Genomic DNA, 26110 nt, shown 5'->3' on the forward strand with positions numbered 1-26110 from the left:
ACTCCGATGTGCTGCTGATGTGTTGACCTCTTAAACAAGCACCTTCGATCAGTTTGGGAGCACACGGATGATCAGGCTCACTCTGCCAGATCCCAGCACCGCACTCCTTTCTGTTCTTTGCTGATTCTCCGTCCAGTCCTTCAAGCTCTTACGTGTAAAATGCTGCGTCCTTCTCTCTGATGAACTTTTCGTCTGGTGCTGCTGCTATTTCTGGGACCTGGGTCTTGTCTGCTGCCTCGTGCCTCTGCAAAGCCTCCCTGTGAAGTGCAGCATCACGGTGTTGGCTGCACCTAGCAGCAGAAGAAAAAGCAACTTCTCTGAAGATATGGAGATCCTGACGTGGGGCACGTCAAGACTTAAATCTGGCCTCCTCAGTGAGTTAGAAGAAGTCTTATCCTACAGATCTGTCAGTGGCTGAGGCTTCATTCCGTGCAAGACCCCTGAGGATGATTCAGGAGGATGAAAAGGGGCAGCCGTCCTCTTGGGAACCTCCCAGCACTGACCCCAGGAGGCAGTCATTCCTCAGCCCTTCTTTCTACCCTAGGGAAGGATGGTGACCTCTCTTTTTGCCCGATTCAGTGTCAGTGCTCAGGAAGGGGCCCACGTGAGTACAAATTCCTTTGACTGTTCAGACCCTATGGATGGAGCCATGGGGCTAAGGATATGCTGCACTACAGGGCTCTCATTTCTCCAGGGGAAAGACCGGTTTTTGTACGGCACCTTTTATCTATAAGGGGGGAGAGAGTGGAGTATTTATTTACTTATTTATTTACTTGATTCTGACCAAAGCTGAAAGCTTGATTTTTGCACTGTGCTTCCTTTCTCCCACTGAATCGTTTGTATGCATTTCACTGGCAGTGTTTGAAAGCCCCGCTTTCCTCCAGGGAGTTTACAGCCAAACTGATGCAAACTCTTTCTTCTCAGGTGCCTCACGATCATCTGTCATCCAATGCAAGCCAGGAGGCAACTGCCCCAGCAGACACAGAGGCATGACTAGGCAGCTCTCCCCTCTATCTGTTGCTGAAGATTCTGCTGCTCCCATTCTTGAGCTGCAGAATCGAAGTCCCTCGGGAATCTGTCGGCACAGCAGAGTCGAGAGGCAGAGCAGATCAGGTAGGCATAAACAGCCGCATTTTCGGCGTCACAGTATGCCTGCACAAGGTCTCTTCCGTCTGTTTTCTGAAAGATGGTGCAGGGTCCGGACGTGCTGACGTTTCTTTTCAGTGCTGCAAACCGCACGGCCACGTGAAGGCCCCTCCTGTACCTGTGTGCAAGCTGGGGGTAGGCAAGAAGGAAGCAAGGATGGGAGAGAAAGATCTGGGCCTCAGTAGGAACATAGGATGTGTTATCTGAGAAATTGTAAGGCCAGTAGGCACAGAAGATGTCAAAAGGATGATTAACGTTAGTACACAAATTAGTCTTACAAGGTTACTTCTGGCCAGAGACCAGGACCCTTAAAAGCCAGCCATCTACCTCCTCGAAGACAATGACAACTTCAGCTCATACCACGGACGGTCTGATGAAGAGGAAGAGGAGGAACAACAGGTGGAAGGATACCTAGGAAAGACCATCACAGTTCAGATCATCGATCAGTCGCGCATCAGGGCTTCCAGCAGGAACGTGTCATGTTCTTTACTGCAGAAGTTTAGCTCAAATGCACCCGTAGGTATTGTGAACACTGACTTCTTCACCATGACGTCCATCCGTCATCAACAGGGGCGGTAAGGGAGCAGTTACAAATTGCAACCAGAGACCTTTGAATGTGCTGAATTGTGCTGAGGAGAGAGCAGTTAAATGACTGAAATAATTTAACTGTCCCAAGTGCTTTGCAAAACTGTCTGACTAGATACGATGAGGAAAAAAGAGGAGGAAGAACAGGCTGGATCTTCCTTGCACACTGGAACTGTGGCAGATGAGCCTTTGTCTTGTCACTGCACCACCGATGGCAGCAAGAGTCAGACATTTTCTGTCTTGTGCTGGAAAATGGAGGGATGTTGTACTCCAGGAGTACTGTCTTGATGGAAACCCTCTGAAAATGATTGAAGGTGACGACTGCAGCAAGGAGTGGGTGGTACAGCATCTTCAGGATCATACCTAGGATACCAGAAGACCACTCTGCTCTCTTTTTTTTTTTTAATTTTATTTTTATTTTTGCAGATATCAGGCTGAAATAGTGCTGTACGTGCTGGCACTAGGGTACATCCAAAATCAGAATCCATCTTTTTTAAAAACTGACTTTAGTTCCCTTGAGAAAAGGGTAGTGCCTTGACATCATACTCTTACAAATGTTTATTTTGCAATTTTTTTAAGTTCCCTTTTTATGCATTCTTCCACTCTTCCATTCCTCATCAGTGAGGTTTTAATAGGATTGACCTGATAGGTAGGTTAACAAAGATGTTATTTTCTAGGATGTAGTTACAAAATAGTTACGAGTTCGGAAGAAAAGCTGTAGGATTTGATTTTCCTCACCTCATTCTTTTGAAAACAAAAGCAGAAGCTTTTTCTGTTTCCATCTTGTCACAGAGACATCACATGCAAAAATTACATTACTTTGATGGAAAAGGACCATGAAGGGATGTTTCTGCTAGCTGCCTCAACATAATTTGCCACTGACATGTGTCTTCTTCATGTGTCATCTGCAGTGTCATCTACATTCTTCTCTGCCTTTCCATCCTTGTTGAGCTCTCAGATTGTTTCCATGCTTTCGACAGGTCTGTTGGTCTGTTTCAGGCTGAGCTGTCACCAAGGATTTCTACCACCTTGCTAACGGTAAAATGCTATTTACCAACCACTTTGGCTAATGAATGTTTTTTTCTCCCCATTAACATATCATTCAGTAGCTGAACAGAAGCACTACTTTCTTGCTCAGTCCAGCCTCAGCTTCATGACTTGGAAATCCTCCAACCTGTGTGTCTGCTTTCTGTACGTCCCCACCCTCTTTAAGCTCAATCCCCGTGATTCTTTTAAAGATATTTCTTATCTCGTCCTTGTGGATCTTTGGCCAAGATTTAGGTGTGCAAATCTCATGGATTTTTAAGTGACCGTCAAGTTACTGTGCCAATTTGACTGGGGTTTTCACTTTAAATACAGATATTTGGTCTAAGGGGAGAGAAGAGCCTCCAGTGGGACATACATCCCACCTGCCTTAGATACATGAGGACGAGAACAACCTTTTCAACATGCTTTTCCATTATCATTATGTATAGAGGGGAGCTAGACAACGTTTTGAGTCTGGATATGCAATTATTTGCTAACTGCATTACATGGGGTGAACCCTACCCATTAAGCACTTACAAAAACTCCCCACTGCCCATTTAATTAGGCTTTAACTTACATAGGTCTTCTAAACCAAGCTGAGACTTGCAAAAAGTGTATGTTTCTGTGCCTTTCCCCAACATTCAGACCTGTAACATCCAAGTCAAATGCTAATGACAGTGTCATGCATAGTAACAGCAATTACAGGGTTATTTGGTAATTGGAAAACCTAATGTGAAGATAAAGGTACTTTAGTCTTCCATCATTGTGTGATTACTTTAACTGTTAGCTGAAGAACTAATTGCATGATAGCTTTGCTTAGCAGGAAAACCTGCAAGGGGATAGTACGAGATATATTCTTTCTAAACCACTCTAACTTGCAAATAAACTGTAATTTACTTCTTAATAGAAGATGCCAGTCATTATTAGTACTACAAAAACACCTATTTTCTCTCAGTAGCCAAAGCGAATGCTAAAATGATGCTTTTCTATTCAGAGCTCTGTCTGATTATCCTCTCCATGTTTTAATAAACCTGTAATTTTATTTAAATTCTTGATTCACCACTGAACAGTGGAGCAACTAAATGCTCATTATTTGGGGGAAAAATGCAGCATACAATCACAATTACAAAAAGCTTTGTGTCCAAGTTAAGAAAATTTTTGGTTACAAATGTACTCCCTGTTATGAGGAGTAAGTTTTAGGTGTAAAGTAGGTCTGATTTAATAACTCGGAGCCTCACTTTTATGTTTCTTTATGGCTGTAGCAGAAGCAGTAGTATAAAAGGAAAGTCAGATCTGATTTTGAATTGTACCTCTCTCACATTTAAGAGTGTGTGCTCTCGCTGCAGTAGGTCTGTGGCTCCCCTTAACATCAAGAATTAGATTACTTCTTACACTACATCACATCAGGTGGCGATGTGACTAGTAATAGCTGAGGGTAGCTGCCAGTCATGATTTTTAGAAGGAACTCCAGTTTCTTGTATCAAACCGACGCGATGTGTTCTAATGTGGTAAATGGTTGGAGCTCATCGCTGCCGCGTGAGCACGTGGACCTAAATCAATCAGATTATACTGCTGCTCAGCATCCAGTGTCATTGTATTGGTTGTTTTTAGCTGGAATTTGAAATCAGAATAGCACTCATGGGCTGCCTCTCTGGAAGGTACGTCTGGAGAGCAAGTCATTAGCCAGTGAGATTAATTCTCTACACAGTCCGCAGTTCTGTTTCCAGTGATCTGCAGATTAGGTCTGAAAAGTACTGTATTAAAATGGAAAGTGACAACTTTCCATTTCCTCCTGGGTTATCTTTAGAGGTTTATTTCCAGGCATGCCAAGCTTCGGTTTTGTCCGGTTTCCTTTTTTAACTTCAAAAGTGTAAATACACAACCTTGACTGAAAAAAAAACCCTGTCTCTGCTTTGGAATACAGAGCCACCAGACTGTTGCTTTTCCACCTCTCAGCCTGCAAAAAAAAAAAAAAAAAAAAAAAAAAAAGTGATTTTTGAGTTAAAATCTTGAATAATAAGAACTTGTTTCTGGCTTCAAATGCACCAGCTCAGATAGCTTTTATGTTGCAAACATGCACAGTAATTGACTTTATAATGTAGCTGGCTCCAAGAGATGGAGCTCTATTCTAGGGGTTTGGCTGACAGAACGAAAGAAGGGCTGATAAGGCAAACAGCTTAGCTGTAATGCTGGTACCTCAGGCCTCTGTGTTGTGTTTATATTTTGTTCTATCACCTTGAAGATAGTATTACTGAAGTATTTCTGAGCAGGATTTAAGTGTTTGTCAGGCGCGCAGGAATTACAGAGAGAAGGCAGGGGATGGTTTGTGTCTGGATCGGAAGGGGAGATTTTGCTAAGAATTGTTTTGAATGCATTAATTATGTGTGCAACTCTTCTCTTTTTCTGTGCTTTTTTTTTTTTTTTTTTTTTTGATTTTATAATCCAGGAGAAGAAGGAACACAAACGCACACAGAGAGCAGCAGCCAAGAAGCTGAGGGACAGACACGATGCCAGTCTTGCACATCCACGTTTCTTAAGCTTATCTGGAGATTTCTGATCATTTTGTCCGTCTCTTCCTCCTGGGTCGGGACCACGCAGTTTGTCAAAATCACGTACGAGACCTTTGACTGTCCTTTTTTCATGACTTGGTTCTCAACAAACTGGAACATTATGGTGTTTCCCATTTATTATTCTGGGCACCTTGCAACTGCACAGGAGAAGCAGTCTCCAATCAAAAAAATCAGGTAGGCTTTATCGTGGCAATATCACTTTAAGCAGCCTGATTTCTGCGGACTGAAATCGCTGCTCTTCTCTGGTTGACCCGTGGTGTCAGAAGACAGCTTGAAGGTCACGCTGCTGAAAATCTCATTCATAAATATCTTACAAAAGGCTAACAGATGAGTGATATATTCTTGAATAAATGGGTAATTGATTGTAGAGGGTTTTTCATTGAGTTGGAAAGGTCAGTAATTTGCCTATAATCTTGCCGTTATCTAAGATCTCTATATTTTGTGTTCCTGTCTGGATCAGGCTTCCACTCACCATTAATTAATCTCTCCTGGCCCATTTATGACAGAGTGGCAGTACAAAGTGCAACCAAAACAACTCATGGTGAGGAAAGGATGTGAAGGCTTTGTTCTTCTGTAAAGCTCCACATGGAAATAGCTTTTCCTCTCTGTTTCAAGAGGAATGGCTCTCTGACCCCAGGCTTTCCATGGCTGCAAGTTGCAATTGAACTCAGCCTCAAGTGCAAAGACTGTTGGAGTCTACAGTACTGACTATAATATTAGTCTGCAGGGGTGGTGATGTATAAATGCCTGTTGCTTTTTAGAAGCCAGCCTTCTTTTTGGGGACCCAAAGAAGGCATCTAGTCCCACCACCAGCACTGCAGCAGGACCAGGCTCACCTCCACCCTGGCCAGTACTTACCAAAACCATTGCTAACCTGTTCTCAGGACACTTCCATGCCACCACCCTCTGGGGCAGTTAATTTTACAATTCCTCTTCTACTTCCATTACTCTACTAATCTGACACTGAAGTAGAAGCTGCTTTAAAGGATGGAGCTAAATTCAACGTGCCAAGGTATCACATGCCTCAGCCATGGAAGGAAGGTATTTACAGGACAGTTTGGAGCTGGGACCCAGCTCTGTTACTCCAGTGTGGACTTGCTTTGAAAACAATCTCACTGCCTCCAGCAGAGTTGTCTGTTCTGCAGGGTACTGCGGGTCTGTCATTGAGCACTCAGGGAATTCAATTTGTGACTGTCAGAGCTGGAGTGTAGCAGGGCCAAAGTCTTCCCTTGGCTGCTTTTGCCAGGATCTGAGATGTAATTTGGCCCTAAATTATCATTTCTGTCAAATCAGCGTGGCTAAAATTGAACAGTTGCACTTAATTAACTGCTTCTCTGAAAACCCTGGTGCTTTGTACGTTAATGATGCCTTCATTGAGATTCTTTCTGGAGTATTTGTGAGAACATTAACAGTGTCAGCTTGGCTGCTGGGTATGGGGTAAAGTAATAACAAATGCAGAGCAAATAAGGAACAAGGTGAGAATAAACATCCCTGCAGATAGATCCTCAGCAGTTGGTTGGTTGATTACATATCCATCAGAACAAAGTTTTGGTCCAGACATTCGTGGCAGTGCATAATAAAAGCATGCTTAAATAATAGATACATTTCCCAAGCTGCTAAGAGTTCAGCTGTTAAATTTGAGGACACATGCTTACATGCCCAGAGGAATTTCTGCACACAGATGTGGAGCTGGTTTGTGAATGTGTGCAAAGTGCTAGAGCTGATGGGCTGGTGGCGAGGCGTGTTCCCAGAGTATTTCCCATTCCAGATGCATTGTGAATGCAGATCCCAGGGAGGATCTGGCAAATAACTGCTGGCAAATGCTGGCTTTATCATGGGGACCAGTCGACTTGGTCTGTGCTGTGCTATGACTTCACAAGCCAAACTCTCTCTGCTTAGATATGGGAATGGAAATCTCTTCAGGATGACTGCTTGGTTTTCTGACCACTTCAAGAATTGAAAAGCATCATTTGTAGTTTTTAAATTCAGAGTTATAGAAAGATTTAGCTTGGAAAGGATCTGTGGAGGTCGTGTAACCCAGCCTCCTGCCCACAGCAGGGTTATTTTCCAAACTAGACCAGTTTGCATAACTACTTGTGTTGTGGTTTTGATACTGTTCCTGCTACTGTTTATTATTATTATTATTATTATTATTATTATTATTATTATTATTATTATTATACAAAGATATCTTGTTGCTTCATTTGGTGGTTTTATTTCTGGGGAGCAAGTAGCCAATTCTTGCCAGTGAAGCCTGTCCTGTAACGATTCCAGGCCTGCCTCAGAGTCCGGAGGAAATTTGTGTTCGTGTTTCTGGAGGATGTAGTTACTCACTGTGAGCTTTAAAGACATATGACATCTTGTCCAGCAGATATTCCCAGTGGATCTGAACAAACAATATCGAGGTTTCTTGGCAGAGTCCAGTGATCGTGCTAGTGACTTGCAGAGTGCTGCCCCAGGCTGGTAAAGCTGTATAGGGCCGTTGTTCCTTTTTATGTCTCAACAAATAAATCCCACTTGGAAGGATGGAAGTCTCAATCTTCAGCTTTACATTGGCTCTCTGAAAGGGCTATAATCTTCAGGCTGTAAATTGTGTGCTTCTTCCCTCTCATACGTTACCTTAGAGATTAAATCGTGTGGTCTCAAAAACTAACTCACAGTTATTACCTCCCTGCTGCATTTCTGTGAAGTATCTTAGTTGTCTTCAGGTGGAAGACACAGCTCTTTGTCTCTCCCCAGTGTTGTAGATAACAGGTTATGTCCTGCATAATACAGACCTTGAAATGTGGGAGTCCTTGCAATAGCCATGAACAAAAAGTCCTGAAGCTCAGCAGTGGGAATTTTCACCCTGCTGATATTTCCCACAGCAGAAAGCACTTCACAGGCTTGGCGTAGGGCCCTGACAGAGTTATGGCTTGGATTAGGTGGAAGATATTTTCAATGTCAAGAAATTTTGCCTCCCTGCGCCCTGTCTTGGTTTCTCAAGGACAAGCTCTGTAATGTACGATGGCTTTCTGCCAGAGTATAGCCTGCTGTAACACCAGGTGCTGTGCAGCCTTAAAGGAAGAGCGTTTTCGGTGTGGGTTTGAGGAAAGATGAACATGTTGGGAAGAGCTGGTTTTGTAGGAAAAAGGACAACAAGATGTGAGCCTCACTTAAACTGAAGAGAGCCCAAAGTGGCTGATGTTTGCTGTCTTCTGCCATCTGCAAGTTTGTCACCTATAAATGTCTCCATCCATGTTGCAGCAGTGCTCGTCCCAGCTTCCTCTTCTTCTTCTGAAACAGCACTCAGATCTAGATCTTCACTGCAAAGGTCTTTCCAGAGGAGACGTGAGGATCTGTGTTTCCTGAAACTACCCCGAATGCATCAGTGGTAGGGAGGAAGACCAGCAGCACAAAACCAGGGCTTCCTTTGAGCCATTCCTGTTGGGAGACAGCGTTCCTGTGCTTCTGGAGCCAGACACTGCTTATGTGAGAGGGTCACACAAAGCTGGGCTCTTCCTTTATGTTTAGACAACACACGAAATGAGAATTTGGTCATTCCTGGAAAAACATCAACGTTTGTTAAACCACCACTGCTGCGGTGTCCATCCCCTGAGATGGAGCTAGACGACATTTTAGTGCACAGATGCCAGCACTGGGACAGAAGGACTGAATGACATGGGAACAACTCGTGCTGACAAAAGGTCTTGCAGTGCTTCTCACTGCCCTAATGTCACTGGTGGCCCTGCCAAGTATTACTCTGGATGCTGTAATTACATTTCCCATATTCATGTTACCCCAGGTAGCGTCTGTTAGATATGTTTGTTTTTTTTTTTTCCTGTAAGCTGTTTTAAAACCAGCTGCTGCATTACACTCCAGAGGCTGCCATGCGTCAGGGGTGAATAAATCTATTCTTCTGCAGGCTCTGGCATCAGAATAACGACGAGGTGGTGCAGGCTGTTCGGTGGGTGCCAGAGGCAACGCTACACGTCTGCCTGAGGTGCTGTAATTCCTGAGAGCATGGCACGCTGCCCAGAGCTGATGGCTGAGGGCTACCTGCAAATAAAAGGAGCTATTTGTGTTAGAGGGCAGGTTTTAAATAGACTTCTTGTGCATTTGGAAATAGTTTGTGTCATAGTTTCAGGGTCAGCTGCCCTTGGATCTGTCTCTGCCTTTAAGTCAACAGCCTGCAGATATCTGTATCGAGGAGGGATCCGCGGAGCCCTCTCCCCTGAGCGCAGGGTTTTAATCACTGTCATGTCCTGATGACTTCTGCAAGTTTAATTTTAGTTGCATGCCAAAGAGGCTGAGTTAACCACTGAGCAGCGAGCCTTCACAAAGCCCGAGGCAATCTCCTGTAGACGTGGATGGGGAAATAAAGTATTTGTCCCATCTCCTCACTCGCTGAGCGTTATTCATCAGGCACTCGGAGCTCTTCTGGGCACTGAGGTGAGTTCGTCTGGTCTCTGTCTTGCTCAGCATGACCCTGCCACAAATTTTCGCTGCTTTTTTTTTTCTTGTTTTTCTTTGAACTGACAGATGAGGAACCGCTGGCCTCTGTTTTGTCTGGTCATTGCATTCTCCTGTGTGTGATGAAGGCTCCTCGATGTGCTTGAACAGTTCATTGCCTGGGGCGTGTGAAGCTTTTCCAGATTTCTTTTCCTAGTTGTGAATCTGTGTTCATCCCTCCCACGGCTTCTGAGAACTTAGAGATAAGCGACGTGTTTGGCAGTGCCACAGCTGTCTCTGCCAGATAGCTGACCAGCCCAGAGAGCCCGACCCAGAATAACACAAAATTTGCCATTGTACTGAAGGCTTCCTCCTTCCAAGGATCCACAGTCAGGGAGATTTGGACCCCATCCTCCTGGCTCTGCTTGGAGTTTGTCTGGGTACAGACATCCTGGAGATCTACAGGACAAGAAAACCCAACCCGTTCTGGCATCTCCCCCCTCCACCACCCCTTTTTGACTTTTTGATGCCTCCTGCCCCCAGACGAGCAGAAGTGCTGGGCATATTCCCAACATCTCGTGCATAACTCTGGCCCAGCCGGCCTCCAGCTACAGCTGCCGGTCTCTTTTATCTGCCCGCTGTCAGTGCCTCACCTTGCCAGGCACGGGGATTACAGGGATATAATTTCCCGTGGCACATTTTTAGAAGAGCTTTTCCTGCTGCCTTGCAGATTGTGCCACGGTGACATGCTCGGATGATTTTGCTGTTGCCTTTGGGATGGTGAATTGTGCCCTGCATTATTGCAAGCAGCCCAAGCACCTTCCTCTCTTTTAATACAGCACAAGCTTGTTCCCTCTAAGACAAATCCTGACAGTGTCTGAGACAGGTTGCGTTTACAACCATGTAACGATCTGATCGTGCTTCTAAATCGATGCAGAATTCCCACTGCTTTGGACATCAGGCTCCGTACGGGTCCGCAGCTCACAATTCAGATCTGTTCTTGACAAGGCAGTGAACACCAGCCCTGGTGTCATGTAATGCAGCAATGGTGCAGCCAGGTCAGAGGCCGTCTGTCTGAGCCCAAAATCATCTCTGCATTTACCTAAGTCTCACGGGGAGAAAAACATCTTTTAAACATCGACTGCTACATCTGCAAGCCAACAAAACATTCCAGTCTCTGCTACCAGTGAGTCCTTTCTCAGACAAGGAGTTTCATCCCATTTAACTCATGTGGAAATCGGTGGTACAACAGCCTACGTTCAAACTGAGGCATTAATCTGTTTGCTGCACTTAATTTGCTTTGCATGTCAGGTAAATGATACACGCCACCGGCTGTTCCTTTTCTGTGTAAAACATTTCTGTTCAGACCTACAGGAAAAGGGCTGACTTCAGAGAACAAATAGGTCAGATGGAATGAAGGAGATAATTAGCAGATCTACCTGCCTGAGCATTAGCTTGTTGCACACACCAGCACAGAGTTTGAGAAAGGAACTTATTATTACCAAAAATGAGTGCTTTGTACCCCAGGTCATTTTAGTGGCAGCAGGGAATGAGTAGTTATTAAGTAAGACATAGCTCATCCTATGTATTATGTAGATGTTATTGTTCAGCCTTGCTGAAAATTAGATGGTTTCTATTCATAATAGAAAAAAAAAAAAAAAAAGAAAGAAATATTTTTAACAGTTCAACTCCCCAAATTTAGGAAAAGTGGTTTAGGACACCTGAAAACAACACTGCCTGTAAAAGCAAGATCAAAACTGGATAATGGTTATCCTCCCATCTCAAAAACAAACAAAAACAAACCACCACCAGAACCCTCAGGTGCTTTTGGCTCTATTTTGCAATGCATTCTTTGAAGTTGCTCGTTAGTTCCACGTAGTTGATATTTTAGGAATTTTCCAACCACAGCCGTGTTTGGCTGCGAATGCTTTGGGGCCTCGAGGCCGCATGGGATTTCGACGAGTCCCTTAATGTCGCCCCGTAATGATGTGGTTTGATGGTACCTTGGTTTGCTCCCCTGGCATTTTGGTTTTGTGATGCGTTCCCGTGTGGGACAGCTCCTGTTTTATGCAGACAAGCCAGCAAGCCTGCACTGAAGTCAGGAACTGAATTGTACTATGGTATCCTGAGGAGTCCCTTTAACCAAGTCCAGAGGTGGTGGATTTGCTAAAAATTGGCCTTTGCAGTTTGGGAAAGGTAGAGGTGGGCAGCCTTCTGAGCTGACTTCTGTTTCTTGAAATCCTAAGAAGCAAACAACTTGCTCAGGTCATGTGTGACACACAGCTCTAATGGAGCTAGGGGGTGTTTTGCAATCTAGTCCACAAAGAGAAGTCTTAAAATGCACACAACTTTCCCCTCTACGATAAAATACATCTGTAAAACACCCTTCCCTTCCCCTTTCCTTTCTTTTCCTGGACTCAGCCCCATCAGCTCAGCCCCACTTCTGGTGGATGCCTGTCCCCCTGCGGCGATGTGGCCAGCAGGGTTTCTGAGTATCCCAGGTGATTCTCAAAGCTTATTTGGCCGTGCACTAGAACATATTTCAATAAAAATAAAAGCAGGTTTCAGAGTAAAGCAAGAGAAAAATTGTCAAGCTGAAAGAAAAAAAAAAAAAAAGCAGTTATAATCATCGTGTTCACGGCCTTGGAGGCAGAAGCTGAGAACTGTCAGTGTTTTATAGATAACCTTCATTTATGTGAGCGAGGCCCTGGGATCGTGGTTGCACACGGTGTGATTATTCCAGGTAAGTTACTTCTTTGCTATTTGGGAAACTGCTGTTTGAGAAAAATGCAGGTTATTTGCTCCATGTGAATTAACCAATACTTTCTTAGGGGTACGCAGAGTAGTTAAGAAAAGCACTTAATGGAGTGTGATAAAAGTCTAATGAATGTCTGCTGTGCCGGACTGAATGCTAAGCACAATTCTAGCTGAGCTTTAAACTCTTCTCTTTCCTCAGGGAATGCAGTCGGATTTTTGGTGAAGACGGTTTGACGCTGAAACTCTTTCTTAAAAGGACTGCTCCCTTTTCTATTCTGTGGACTTTGACTAACTACTTGTATTTACTGGCTTTAAAGAAGCTGACAGCCACAGACGTCTCTGCCCTGTTCTGTTGTAACAAAGCTTTTGTCTTCTTGCTTTCTTGGATCGTGCTGAAAGACAGGTTCATGGGAGCAAGGGTAATGACATACCTGATTTTCACCTCTCTCATTTTCATACCTACCCTTAAATCCATGAGCTATTGTGCTACCATAGTGCTGCTGCGTTATGGTATGCACATACCATGAAACCATTTCTCATTTCGATTAATGATGCGAACCTCAGCCTTAAAATCAGCTAGAGATGGCAGACTCCAGAGGTAATACAAATTTAGCTATTACAACCAAGTGTAATTAGATAAATTAAAATAGGAGGACTTCCAAATTCCTATAAACTTGTTCTGCTTGGGTTACAGTGCTGAAGAGCGCTCAATTAGTTTCATTTTAAACTTAGTGATAAATACTTAGGTTCTAACCAAAGCAATTTTATTAGTTCTTTGAATAGTTGTTTTTTTTTCAATAAGTAGCATATTTTCTTATTGCATCCTATTACATTTCACACATGCATACATTTGCCAAATAGGGTTTAAAAGTGACAGCAGCTGCTTTGCATGAGGGTGTGTTTTTCATTAAAGCCTTACAGGACACACGGACAGTAATATGGAAATGTTTCACTCTTGAAAAACAAACAAACAAAAAGAACTCAAGCAAAATTACGTGTGCATGGCCCTGGGGAAGAGCAAGACTGTTTCCTGTGATTTTATGTACCCAAATCTCTTAGTGGGCAGCAATTTAGCTTGTTGCCTTTATATCTTGGCTAAGGACTGGGTATGCCTTCTGCTGTTTCTGCCCATGCAGATTGTCCCACTGAAATGGTCTAAGGCCTCATGATCTTGTTGGGTACAATCCTTACTGAGCTGCCAAGGGCCTTGAACTTAATTAGAGACTCTTTGGGGCAGGTTTGGTGCCTGGGACCAGAGGGGCAGTTGGATGTAAGTTCTGTGGAAAGCATGATGGATCGGGATCTCATCCAAACAGGCTTTTATAAAAAATGACAAAGACACCAACTTTTTTGGTTAATAGTGAGGTAGAGGGGCTCAGAAAGGAAAGGACAAGGCATCCTGACTCACAGGCAGCTGATGTAGCCTTCAGAGCAGACAGCAGCACACTGAGCAGAGCCCTGTGCTTGGCCTTTGGGAGCAGAAGAGGGAACTGTTTAATGTAAAACAGTCCCTTGGGTCTCCCAGCAGGACTGGCTGGGTGGTTGGACATAGCATGGAGGCTGAACATCGAACCCCTGCGTGTTGTCACAAGAGCATGGGTAGGGATCTGTCAGCAGGGGTTGTTGGATGGGCTCAGTGGAGGGTCCGTGGCTCACTAGGGTCAATTCAACCAGACCAGATAAAGTGAAGGAGGTTCCCTGGTGTTTCATAGACCTCAGCCATGGTTCCCTTGAAGGTAAGGACACGGACATTTCACCTTGTTAGCTAAAGCCAGACATCTGTACGTCTATTTCATAAAACGTAAAAACATCAGATGAATGTGACCTACCCTCACTGATGCCTAACTCAAAGAATAAGCAGGGTTTGAAATGCTCAGGTCCTCTCTATAGCAGTTACCAGGAGCAGTAACTTCTGAGGCTGTACTTCCCTCCCTGTCCCTTGATCATCTCAGCCTCTTGCTGTTACTACTCATTTGTGCAAGGTGCTACTGAGCCCTGCAGAAAAAAAAAAATAGTAATTTTTATACCTTTTAAGCTACAGTTTTTGTCTAAATCAGCCTCTTTCTGGAAGAGCAAACACAACTATTGTATTTCCCTAGCCCATTCTCTTTAAAAAAAAAAATACTAAGGCTATCCTCAATTATTAGCTATTTTTCACTGACTGGGAAAAAAAAAAATTGTTATAAATATGCATTGGTATTAATGCTGTAAACACCGTGAGGTTTGTACAAAAATCCTGGCAGAAGAAGCGAAGAGCAAATCCTGCACGTAAAAGAAACTGTTTTTGCTGCTAACTGGCAGATTCTGTATGCAGCGTGCTTGGAAGGGCAATTAGCAGCGTTTTCCAGCAGCCCTCCTGCCAGAATAACACTTAATGATGTTAATAACCACGCAGGAAAGTGTTTGAGAACTGAAATACGACAAAGCAGCTCGGCCCCAGCCTCGTGTGTTTTGAATGCATCCACTCCTTTCGCTCCCGAGGCTCTCAGACAGCAGGTGTAATTAGGTTATTTGGACAGCGAGGGGACGAGAAGAAATAAGGGTAATGATATACCCTGAGCCAGTGTTTGTACAGAAGCACTCAGCAGCCAGGAGCACAGCCAGGTTTTTTTTTTTCAAAGGAGCTCAGCTCCCAGCAGCTCTTTGAGAGCCGTGGAGCCGCAGGGCATGTCTGCAGCGTGTCGTGGTGGGGAAGCAGCCGGTGCGTGTACCTGAGACAGATTTCAGCTGCCTGGGCTCGAGAACCAGCGGCTGTGACAGCTCAGAAGCTCTGCAGCAGATTGTCAGCATTGCCAGCTCCCTGCTGGTGCCCCAGTCCTGAGAGAGCAGCCGCTGGGAGCTGGGTTTTCAGGTGGGCTGTCTGAAGAGCAACCCATCGTGGTAGTCACCTCGTGGTGCAGCAAAGACTTGCTTGTGGAAGCATCAGTTGCAGGGGGGCTGCAGGGGCTCCATGCAGCTGCCCTGGCTGCGTGTAGCTACCTGGAGTCGCTCTGCAGTGCCCTCAGCAGGGATGCTGGAGCGTGGGAAGGAGCCTGCACCCAGCCCCAGAGAGAAAAACTCACTCCGGAGGAAGAATATTCATACGAGGGTGATGTATACAGCAATGAACGTGTGGCTATTTAGCTATAAAAGTGCAAAGGGTCAGAGCTTCAGTGCAGGGAGAACCTTGGCCACCCTGAGCACCTACTGCACTGCCCAGGGAAACGGCACAGCCTGCACCATAGCCTGGTTTGCTTGGCCACTTGTGAATGTCTCATGAATTAATAAGGCAGCCTGTATCCACGTTAACGCTGGGACTTGGGGAAGTCCAGACAGCTGTAGCTCAGAGCGAGCACAAATATTTTAAATACTTGATGTATTTGAATAGCTCTGTTGGTTTATGATGCTTAGCAGTAGCCATGTGCTTAAAAGTTTCCAGACTTGAGCCTTTGGTTGTGTTTCATCTGTGAAGCTGAATTAATGCTTATTAGGTGGGTGCAGAATGGTCTGGGGACAGTTTTCCCCCAAAAATGGTTATCTGTAGGATGAAGGCAGATCTCTTTACTGCAGCACCCCATTTTCTGCTATGCTCCATGTGGAAAAACAAATGTTCCTGACTAAAATGTTAGTTGGCCCAGCTCTCTTCCAGGAAAAAAAAAAAAAAAGAAAAAAGAGGCTGGCTGATTTCACTCCTTCTCTAAGAGGCTCCACAAGAAAGTTACTACACTCCTCTGTTAATTAAAAACTTCGTTTAACGAGCTGTCAGCTACAACAGCCGGCTTTGCTGTGTGACCTTGCTGCTGCTCGTCAGCTCACAGCAGCCTGCAGGACGTGCTCGCAGGTTCCTAAAGCAAACACGCCACAAACGCTAAGCAGAGGTCAACTGTGCTAATGCAGCGATGTGTAATTTGCAGGAAGAGCTTCCAATACAGAGTTTAAATAGCGTTCTCCCATATCAGGTCATATTCATCTGAAATCTCACGAGGTGATGCTCTGTAGTGCCCATCATTTAGGTTGCTTCAGAGGAAAAGGCGGCTGGCTTTCTAAAGCGTTGATTAAACTAGGAAGCTGTCTCTCTGAGTTTGGTGTGGTCGGAGCAGGGAGGTGTTTTTCCCACCAGGAAGGATCTCCCCGCGGGGATGATGGATTTACTCCTCACCCCTAGCACAAGGCAAGGTTTCGCCTGCTGGGCCCGGGTGTTAAATCTTCATCCTTTCCATTTGGAGAAGGGCACAGCTATCAGGCTTTTCTATTTTGTCTGGTGGGAGATACTTCTTGAGATATTGCTGCTGAAGTATCACAGCCGACAGCTGAAACGCTACGTCTGAATTTATGTGCGAGGCAAGATGGATAACACAGCCGCAGATTAAAACAGATGTGCAGGGCAACAGGGAGGCTTCTGAGGACAAACAGGAGGTGTTGTGCTGGCTTCTGAAGGGTTCTGGGTCTAATTCTGCATTGCTACCAGGCTGGGCCTTTGTGGTGTTCGTATGCTAGGGTAAACCATAAGGAGGAACAGCAGAATTATAGAATTATTACACAGTCTATCAGGGAGTGTAATGATACGACAAGGGGAACAGTTTTAAGTTAAAGAATGGAGGTTTAGGTTAGATATGAGGAAGAAATTCTTCACTCTGAGGGCAGTGAGGCCCTGGTGCAGGCTGCCTCGAGGAGCTGTGGCTGCCCCATCCCTGGCAGTGCCCAAGGCCAGGCTGGATGGGGCAGGGGGCAGCCTTAAATGCCGCTGAAACTCATTCTTCTAAGAGAATTTCACTGTAATTTACTCTCAAGTCTTTGGATAGAAATAGGTTTGAGGTCAAAGTCAGCATTGCAGCATCTTGGGTGCTGGTTTGTGGTCCCGTGCCACCCCTGCCCTGAGCGCTGCAGGGGGAGCAGCAGAGGGTCAGCTCTCCCAATACCCAAACTCGCTGAAGCAGTGAGGCCAGGTTTCCATTTAGGCCCTGGAAAATTCAGCAGGCTCCCCTGTCCACCTAGATAGGCCACAGGTGAGAGTCCTACGTCCTCAGGTGGCAGTCTTGGGGACACAAAGGGACTCAGCCCTTCTCCAGAGCGGCCTGACCACCAGGCTGTTATTCAGGAAAGGGGAAGGAACACACCTTGTCCCCTCTTCCTAAAGTTTTCTCCAAATCTCATTGAACCTTTGCATTATACCTGAGAGATACGAGCATAGATGGGACCCCAGCCCTCGCCATTAGGCCGGGGGGACCTGAATTTCAAATGCCAGCCTTGAAGTTGACCCAGAGCCACGTCTGCTGCATCTGGCCTGTGGGAGGCACACAGTTACACTGTCAAGGATAATCACATTCGTTTCTTAGCTTGTATGAATGGGGAGGGCCCTTCTCCTCCTTCTCACTGGGGAGTTGTGTGATTTAATGGCTATCTGATGACAGAGAAGTGTCTGATCCTTACATACTGCTGGTGATTCTGTAACAGCCAACCCTGGCTATCTGCAGTTGTGCATCCTCTGCTCTACACCGAGCTCTAGTAAATGAGTGACCTTTTTTATAACAACAAGCTGTTTAATGTCACTGTAATTCTTTTTAAATCTATATAAAAATCTTTCAGAATCGGGGCTGTAATTTTCCACAGGTCTGAGGAAATGCGTTTTCCTTTAAGTCTGCAGAAGTTAATTATTCAGCACCTTCAAAATTTAGACTCTGTATTTACCTTCTTAGAGCAATTAGGCAGAGAGAAGGAGTTTTTCATGGAGGGATCCCTGACACTGTTTGGAGTTCCTTGGAGTCAAGACCAAGGATTTCAGACGTGGTGCAGATACTTAGTCCTGTTCTTTGTCCTTGAAGTTTCTTAGAAGCTCTGTCTGGGCTCTTCAGATGAGGGACACAAACATAAACAACAACAACCACCATGCTCCCACAAACCAAACCAAGCCAAAAGGAAAAAAAATAAAAAAATAATTAACAAATAAAAACTAACACCAACTAAGCACAATGGTAAAGGCTTCTTAAAGACACAGCTCAGGGATCAGTCTCCTGAACTGCTGTCCAGAAGGATTGGCCCTCAAAATTCTTGCATTTCAATTCAAATTGGTCAAATTGGTGGCTTTGCTGAATATTTGTCCCCTTGTATAGTTGAGCACAACATCTTAAAATTTCTTGGAGTCGTATCTCCCAAGTGGATGCCTTTCATTATGTTCTCCGCTTCTCCCAACAGTTCATAACCACCTATTTAAGGGAAATGGGTAAGGCTTGAAGTCAGAGCAAGCAGCTAGTGGCACTCATTGAAACCCCACACAGCGATAATCTCTTCCCGTGTAATGAAACTGCAGTGAGCTTTACGTCGCTTTGCTTTGTCTGTGCAGATAGTGGCAGCAATAATGGCAATCACAGGAATCGTAATGATGGCATATGCAGATGGTTTCCAGGGCGATTCAATTATCGGGGTAGCATATGCTGTTGGATCAGCCTCTACGTCTGCATTATATAAGGTAGGTCACAACCGTTTATTAATATTCTCGTTTCTGTAACGCTGGATGTTAAAAACGCACAAGTAGGAAGCGAATCCCTGTGAAATAAGCGCTTGATTTTCCTCACCCCTCCCGCATCATTCGCGTTGTGCCCGGGCAATGTCACAACATCAGAAAATTTACTAGGAGGGCAATTAGCTTGGAGCTGCCGAATACTCCGCGTGCCTTCGCTTTATGAGCCTTTAATGAAATCCCCATTATTATGCCGCCAGGAGCTCGGTGTCATGTTTTAATCATTTCCTGCCGCCGCGGTTTATTGACACCGTTTCGGACGGGCTTGCCATATGCAGCGGGAGGAGAGGGAGAATGCGGCGAGCGCCGCTCTCCTCCAGCGAGGACAGATGTCTCGTCCCCAGTCCGCAGTGCAGCTCTCTTGCATATTCTGCTCTCGTGCCAGGCTGCGAGCCCCTGGTGCAGCCTGTGCCTTGCAGACGGGCGGCGCTTTGCCCCCGCTGTGTGAAAGCAGTGGCTGCCCTTGAAGGTGAGGGGTGGGGAAGGGAGGGATGTCTGACCTGGAGGCAGGTCGGGCTAAAGGTGGCTGTGGGTATGGTCAGATCAGGGAGGGCAGGGTGTGTGTGAAGATGAGAAGTTTAGACTTGGGTGTAGCAGGATGAGAAGTTGCCTCCTGGTTTTAGATTTTGCTGTCTCTGATAAATTCATTGTGAGCATTTGTGAGTCCCTCAAAGTGTGTGAATTTAGGATTGTCTAGGGCAAATCCTCCACAAGGCTCATGCTGCCTTGAAGCGAGTCTGAAGCGAGTTTCTCCAGGCTAGACATTCCTCTCACAGCCCCCCTCCAGTAACTTTCACTGCAAGGACCACATTGTCTTTGGGTTCATAATTACACCCACTCCTCTTTGCACTTTGTGCTAAGCTTTGTTGTACAGACTCAACCTTCCCCCTGCTAATAACAACACAGTATCTCTCGTTGAGCTAAAATAAGGCAGAAATCTTCCCCAAATCTCCCTTGCAAAACTCTTCTTTAGTGAAAGTCTGGGCTGTAGCACCTTGTCCTGGTCAGGTCTGCCCCTGTGCCCAACTCTCCCCCCAAAGGAGAGGAGAACCCTGTGCAGGAGGCCTTCGATCTCCAGGGCAGACATGAGCCTAAACCCCTCGTCTTTCCTCTCCTTTGCAGGTTTTGTTCAAGATGTTCCTTGGCAGTGCAAACTTCGGGGAGGCCGCTCATTTTGTCTCCACCTTGGGCTTCTTCAATTTAATTTTCATCTCGGTCACCCCCATCATACTGTACTTTACCAAAGTGGAGTACTGGTCGCCGTTCTCTGCCGTGCCGTGGGGTTACCTGTGCGGAGTGGCTGGCCTCTGGTTAGGTATGTGATAACACAAGTACTCGTTTCTCTGTTTCCTCCTCCTGCCCCCAGTACCGAGTGAGCCTCAGACACAAATATTTCCCCCCTGATTAGCAGCAAAGCTCTCACAAGCGAAATCTGGTCCCAGTGCAGATGGGTACTCCTTGGTGGGTGACTAACAATTTTCATAGGAAGCCTTAACACGAATCTTAGTAGCAGAGAATAAACACGACGCAGCCTTACTCATTGTCCGCGTCTCATCTTTGCGTTCCTACAGTGGTTTTATTGATATTTCCCTGTCTCTGGCACAGTCTGATCGCTATAAATCGAATTTCAAAGGGCTGCATGTACTCAAGCAGCTCCTGGCATGCGCTGATGTGGACTGGTGTGCACACACCGATACGGGGACCCGCTGGGGTGGGACACTTGGTCTGTGTCATTTCCTGCAGCCTCCACCTCCCCTCCTCTCTTCCACAACGCTTCTTTCAAAGCCTCAAAGGCTATCCTGTAGTCAGGCAGGCAGAAAAGCTGTTGGATTCAGCCCAGGGTGTTTTAATTTAGAGGTATAAAAACATACTTTCCTTTACTAACGTCTCAATTATTTCATAATTGAAGAGGTTTGTCTCCACTGCAAGTACATTAAATGGAGACAAAGAGCATGCCATTGCCAGTACGTAGCCCATAGTGCAGCCATCCTACGGGGTGGCAGGACTGAGGGCTGAGGTGTCGAGAGCAAGCCTTTGCCACTCCTTGAAGCAACTCCAACCTGAGCTGCAGCTTCTCTGTCAGCACCCAAGGGGAAAAGTACAGGGATGACTTACCGCCCAGAGCACCGCCTGAAAATATAACCCCAAGCAGGAGGAAATAGCATTGTGGAGCAGACAGACCTGCTCCTTCCACACAGGAGACTGCCACCAGCAGAGGAGGAATGTTTAGGGAGTGCCACGCTGCTCAGCACCAGCCTTGGCTCTGAGAGCTTGCTGCCTCCCTTACGGCAGCACCCTAAAGGATGGTATGAAAGGGAAGTTTTACAATTTGCTCATGATACCTCAAGAAAATTGAAGCTGGCTGGGAAGACTGTTATTAAAAACAAAACAAAACACCCCATAAATCCGTAAATTAAAGGTGCTGAGCATTTGTGCTTCTCTCAGCTTTCAGCTTGCCTTCAACATAGCAGCAAAACCGTGGTCTCACTACAGCGTGCTTGGTCAGCTTCACAGGATAATTGTATTGAGTGCCCATTAGAGTCTGGGTTCCCTGCTGCTGTCACCCCGTCATACTCTTGGGGTCAGGGTGGAGGAGAAATGCCTCGCTCCAGTGCTTTTCTGCATGATCACATATTAATTTATCTGTTTTTTTTTTTTTTTTCCCCAGCATTCAACATTCTGGTTAATGTTGGCGTCGTGCTTACGTACCCCATCCTGATCTCTATCGGTACGGTGCTCAGCGTCCCTGGAAATGCAGGTACAAGTAACGCCCTCCTTGGTTGAAAGAGAAACAAACGCAGTGGCACACGCACAGCAGAAGCACTTTATTGTCTAAATGCTCACAATCTGCTGCCGCATATTTCACAAATGATCCCGTCTCATTCACCTGCACAGCTGCTCCCGGTGATTTGGGGTGTTTCAGTTAGTAAAAGCCTTTTTTAATAATCTTTATTCTTTGCCCTGGAAGTGATGGGGTACATCCATCCCGTGCACAGGAGAGGGCAGGCTGGTTGCCACTACGTTTGCTGAGACGTGGCAGGGGACAGCATCCTGCTGCCGTGGCTCAGCACCGTGCTGGTGACCTGCCGTGCAGCACCAGGGCAGGGAGTGTACGTGGGATTTTTGGCCAAAGCTCGTTCTTCTTGAACAGCTGCTGTCTCTGCTCTTCTGATCGCCTCCTCCACCTCCCTGGCCTTGCAACTCGAGGTGTCTGAGCACGTTTTCAAACAGACAGCTATTTATAGGGGTGTGCAGGTCAGAGATGTGAAATGTGGTTGTCGGTACCTGGACGAGGCTGCTGAAGGGCTCAGATGTGCTGTTACTGCAGCTTGTGGAGCTGGGAGGCTGGGCCTGGAGACATCATCTCCAGCTCTCTGACCTCCCTACCGCTGACCTCTGCAGCACAAGGAAGTGCTATGCTGATTCAGCCTGCTACAGATAAAAGAGTTGCCATAAAACACTTTCCCTCTCAGAGCAGAAAGGGAAGCTTTGAGGCTAAACTGGCTTTTTGAGGCTTCCTTTTTTGAGGCCGTGCTCTGAACCCTAGGAGCTGGTCACCAGAGCACTGGGGGCGATGTGGCCTGTGTCACAGCCAGAGCATGACACACAGGTTTTTGCCAGGCTGCTCTGATGCTGTGGTTCATCCTGCTGCCTTTTTGACGGCCTTGTTGTTTTTCCTTCACAGCCGTAGATCTCCTGAAGCACAAAATGATCTTCAGCGTGGTGAGGCTGGGAGCCACCATCATCATTTGCATCGGGTTTCTGCTGATGCTGCTCCCCGAGGAGTGGGATGAAATCACCCTGAGGTTCATCAACAGCTTAAAGGAGAAGAAGAGCGAGGATCACGCCGATGACATTACAGACTCCAGCGTACACACGAGAAGCAGAAGCAGAGCTAACGGGACAGTGTCTATACCACTAGCTTAGGGCTGGCGGACTTGAACTGCACGCAGATGTATATTCTGTGAATATAGCTTAAATTTCCTCACTCCTTGTATGCTTAACGATGACATTTACTCTGATCTGGGGATGTAAGATAAGAGAAATACATCTATAATAAATGTTTACATTTATACACTTACCAAGGAAAGGGTGTAAATAACCACAATAAAACGTTTTCTAATAAAAACCACTTAAGCTCCTGTCTTACTGAGCTGGTAGGTTTAAAATATGGATGAAGTCTACATCGCTGGTCTTCTGGTGGCAAAAGTAGAACTGTTCTCAAGGATACAAATTTTGGATATTTCCAGCTAAATCTCAAAATTGGACGTGTGAATTTAGCTTCAAAATATACCAATCTTTTGGTAAGGCAGTGGGTTTGGAAAGCAGCTCCAAACCTCTCACAGAAGTCTCGAGAAGCCATTTGTGAGGGAAGCTGATGTTCACATTGTTATTAGGGATCTTTATCAGAATAATTATCCTGTGTCACGCGAAGAATTAATCTTTCATTAGGTTACGCTGTTGTGAAATTTGTGATGAAAGCTACTCCACACATAATAACAGACATGCTGCAGTGCTGCTTGCCCTCTGGTGCTGCACGCTTGTCTCCTCTCCATTACGTGCTGTGCCTGCAGGTGGTGGAAATCAAAGGCTCAGTCCTGATGCCCAAATCGACGTGACAGCCAGGACATCAGCAGGGACAGTGACACAGCCATGCGCTGCCAGGACACCTTCCCTCCCAGTTTATTGGAAGCAAGAAATCCCTTACTGAACGCAGCAAAAGAACCAACCTCACTCAGGGCTTATTTATTTATTCATTCATTTTTTTCCTTGCAGAAAAACTGCATTCCCAGCTGAACAATGAGCTTCTCACATAGAGATTGAGCTCCCCAAATCACCAGCATCCCTGCATCCCTGGAAAATGCCTGTTCCCATTTTCTAGAGCTTTTCCCTTGGGCCAAACAAATATTTTTCTTAAGAAGTTCTGCAGTGCAAAACCTTTCAAAAGCCAAAACAAACAAACCAGCCAAGCCAGCTCCTTCCCTAACTCACTGTAATTTAGGATGGCTGTTTTCTGTTGCAGCATTCCTAGGATCAATCATGCAAGATGACTTTTATATTTGAGAGCACCTGATATGCAGACAGAATTTTTTTATTTATTTATTTTTATTTTTATTTTTTTTTTTAGGAAGAGTAGAAACAAATGGAAAGAAGTGCAGATTGCTGAACTCTACCAGCCTGCCCAGCACTGGAGCTTTTGATTTCCAGTTAGGAGGGCTTTTTTTGACAGTATTTCTGCCAGAGGAAAGAGAGGGAGGGAGGGAGGGAGGGAGGAAGGGAGGGAGGGAGGGAGGGAGGGAGGGAGGGAGGGAGGGAGGGAGGGAGGAAGGAAGGAAGGAAGGAAGGAAGGAAGGAAGGAAGGAAGGAAGGAAGGAAGGAAGGAAGGAAGGAAGGAAGGAAGGAAGGAAGGAAGGAAGGAAGGAAGGAAGGAAGGAAGGAAGGAAGGAAGGAAGGAAGGAAGGAAGGAAGGAAGGAAGGAAGGATTAAGGAGGGGTTCATGATGAATACTATTGGTTAAATAAATAGCAAAAACCATGTTTATTTGTTATTATATAAGAGCAAGAGCATGATGTACAAGGGTGCTGATCACAAGCTCACCTCCCAATGGGCGCATGTGGGCTTGCGAGTTGTGGGGTCCCACATGAACCCCACAATTTGGGGGGACGCTGGCGGCATCGTGAGCCCAGGAGCAGCTGTGGCAGGGCTGGGGCCAGAGGGTGGTGCAGAAATCACCCTGTCCCATTGGGCGTTAGGGCTTAATGCTGCTGCAACTGCAGCCATTCGTGGTGATAATTACAAATGCAGCTTTTAATCTGACTCTCTTCTACCTGATGGTTTTTATCTGTAATATTTGTCCTTATAAAGTATTTGCTGCAACCAGCAGAGCTAACAAAATACACATTTATATTGAAAACTAACAAAACACCATAGCTTAGGCTCTTTTATCACATGGCTACACAACAGGAGCTGGAAGAACCACCCAAACAAGCATCCCCCTAAACCCAGAGGTGTAAGGTCTGTGTGCACACGTAGTCTTTTAAATGTCTTTTTAGCATTTGAAGAGATGGGCTCAGAGCTTCATCCGCTGCTTTTGAAGCAGTCAGTCATTAAAAATATCTTGAAAAGGTGACCCGTGTGGAACAGGCGATACGAATGGGACGATGCAGCTGAGAGCAAAGGGCACATGGCTGCTTGAGCACCACCCCGAGCTAATTTTGGAGCCGATATATTCATTTACACTACAAGAGAGCTTTAGAGATGTGTTTTACTGAAATTTTAGTTCCTGCCAAGCTGAACACATGGGGAAAACAAACATTTCCTTTTCATACGCATTGATGAGGACCTTTTGGCAGCATCTTCAGGCACAGGACTGGATCCTTCAAGGAACCTCTTTGAGTATTCAGCAGGGAAAATAACATGAAATCCCAGCATTTGAGTCAGTTTCTCTCTGCCTGAGACATTTCAGGGCAGAACGTGTTGCTGTGCCAGCCCAGCAAGTGCGGGCTTGACGCTCCTCTTACAAAGCGAGGAGGGTCACTGTTTTCCCTAGAGTGCAGCTCTGCCTTTCAGTGAGAGAAATCTCATTAAAAACAAGAAATAAGACAATTAATTGAGGCTGTTTTGCTGTTATTGTGGCCCTCTTCACCAGCGTGGATCCCAGCCAGCGAAACGATGCTGGGTTATTGTCCTCTTGTTGTTGCTTGATTTGTTCGCCACCGCCCCTAAACACACTGCAAATGTCATAAATGACAACAAGAATATTCTCATAGTTCCTCTCCATCATGCTTTGCTTGCCAGGGATTTCCATGAAATGCAGGTAGGATTTTGGCAAGAAAATTACAAAGCACACTTATCCCACTGCACACACTCACACCAATATCTGCTCCTCTGGGGATTTTTTTCCTGGTGTTTTCCTTTCGGACCTTAAGCTTCCCCCACCCCAGTCGTGGTGACAAGGCGTGATGCTCTGGAGCGGCTGCCTTCCCTGGGCTTTGGAGCAAGATGTGCATTTTGGAAACAAACACATAGGACATGTGGCTGTGACATTAACTCAAAAGACCTTTTCAAGAAGAAAACACCTTTTCAAGGCAGATGGGGG

At 45.7% G+C, this 26110-nt stretch overlaps 1 protein-coding gene across 17 annotated transcripts in view; it reads left to right on the plus strand.

Moving 5' to 3' along the window:
* SLC35F4 (solute carrier family 35 member F4) overlaps positions 1 to 23139 on the plus strand; it is a 101575-nt gene extending 78436 nt beyond the window's left edge. For 7 of the 17 annotated variants that reach the window (XM_084521059.1, XM_084521071.1, XM_084521074.1 and 4 more), the window contains 7 exons: positions 925 to 1113; positions 5204 to 5501; positions 12715 to 12934; positions 18835 to 18960; positions 20134 to 20326; positions 21680 to 21769; positions 22697 to 23139. In XM_084521059.1, coding sequence (XP_084377185.1) covers positions 925 to 1113; positions 5204 to 5501; positions 12715 to 12934; positions 18835 to 18960; positions 20134 to 20326; positions 21680 to 21769; positions 22697 to 22938 — 1358 coding nt within the window. In that variant the 3' untranslated portion in view covers positions 22939 to 23139. The other 10 variants (XM_084521070.1, XM_084521075.1, XM_084521061.1 and 7 more) reach the window with 6 other exon arrangements.
* Positions 23140 to 26110: the final 2971 nt, after the last annotated feature.

The sequence above is a fragment of the Aythya ferina genome (assembly GCF_964211825.1).
Source record: "Aythya ferina genome assembly, chromosome: 5".
Classification (NCBI taxonomy): Eukaryota; Metazoa; Chordata; class Aves; order Anseriformes; family Anatidae; genus Aythya; species Aythya ferina.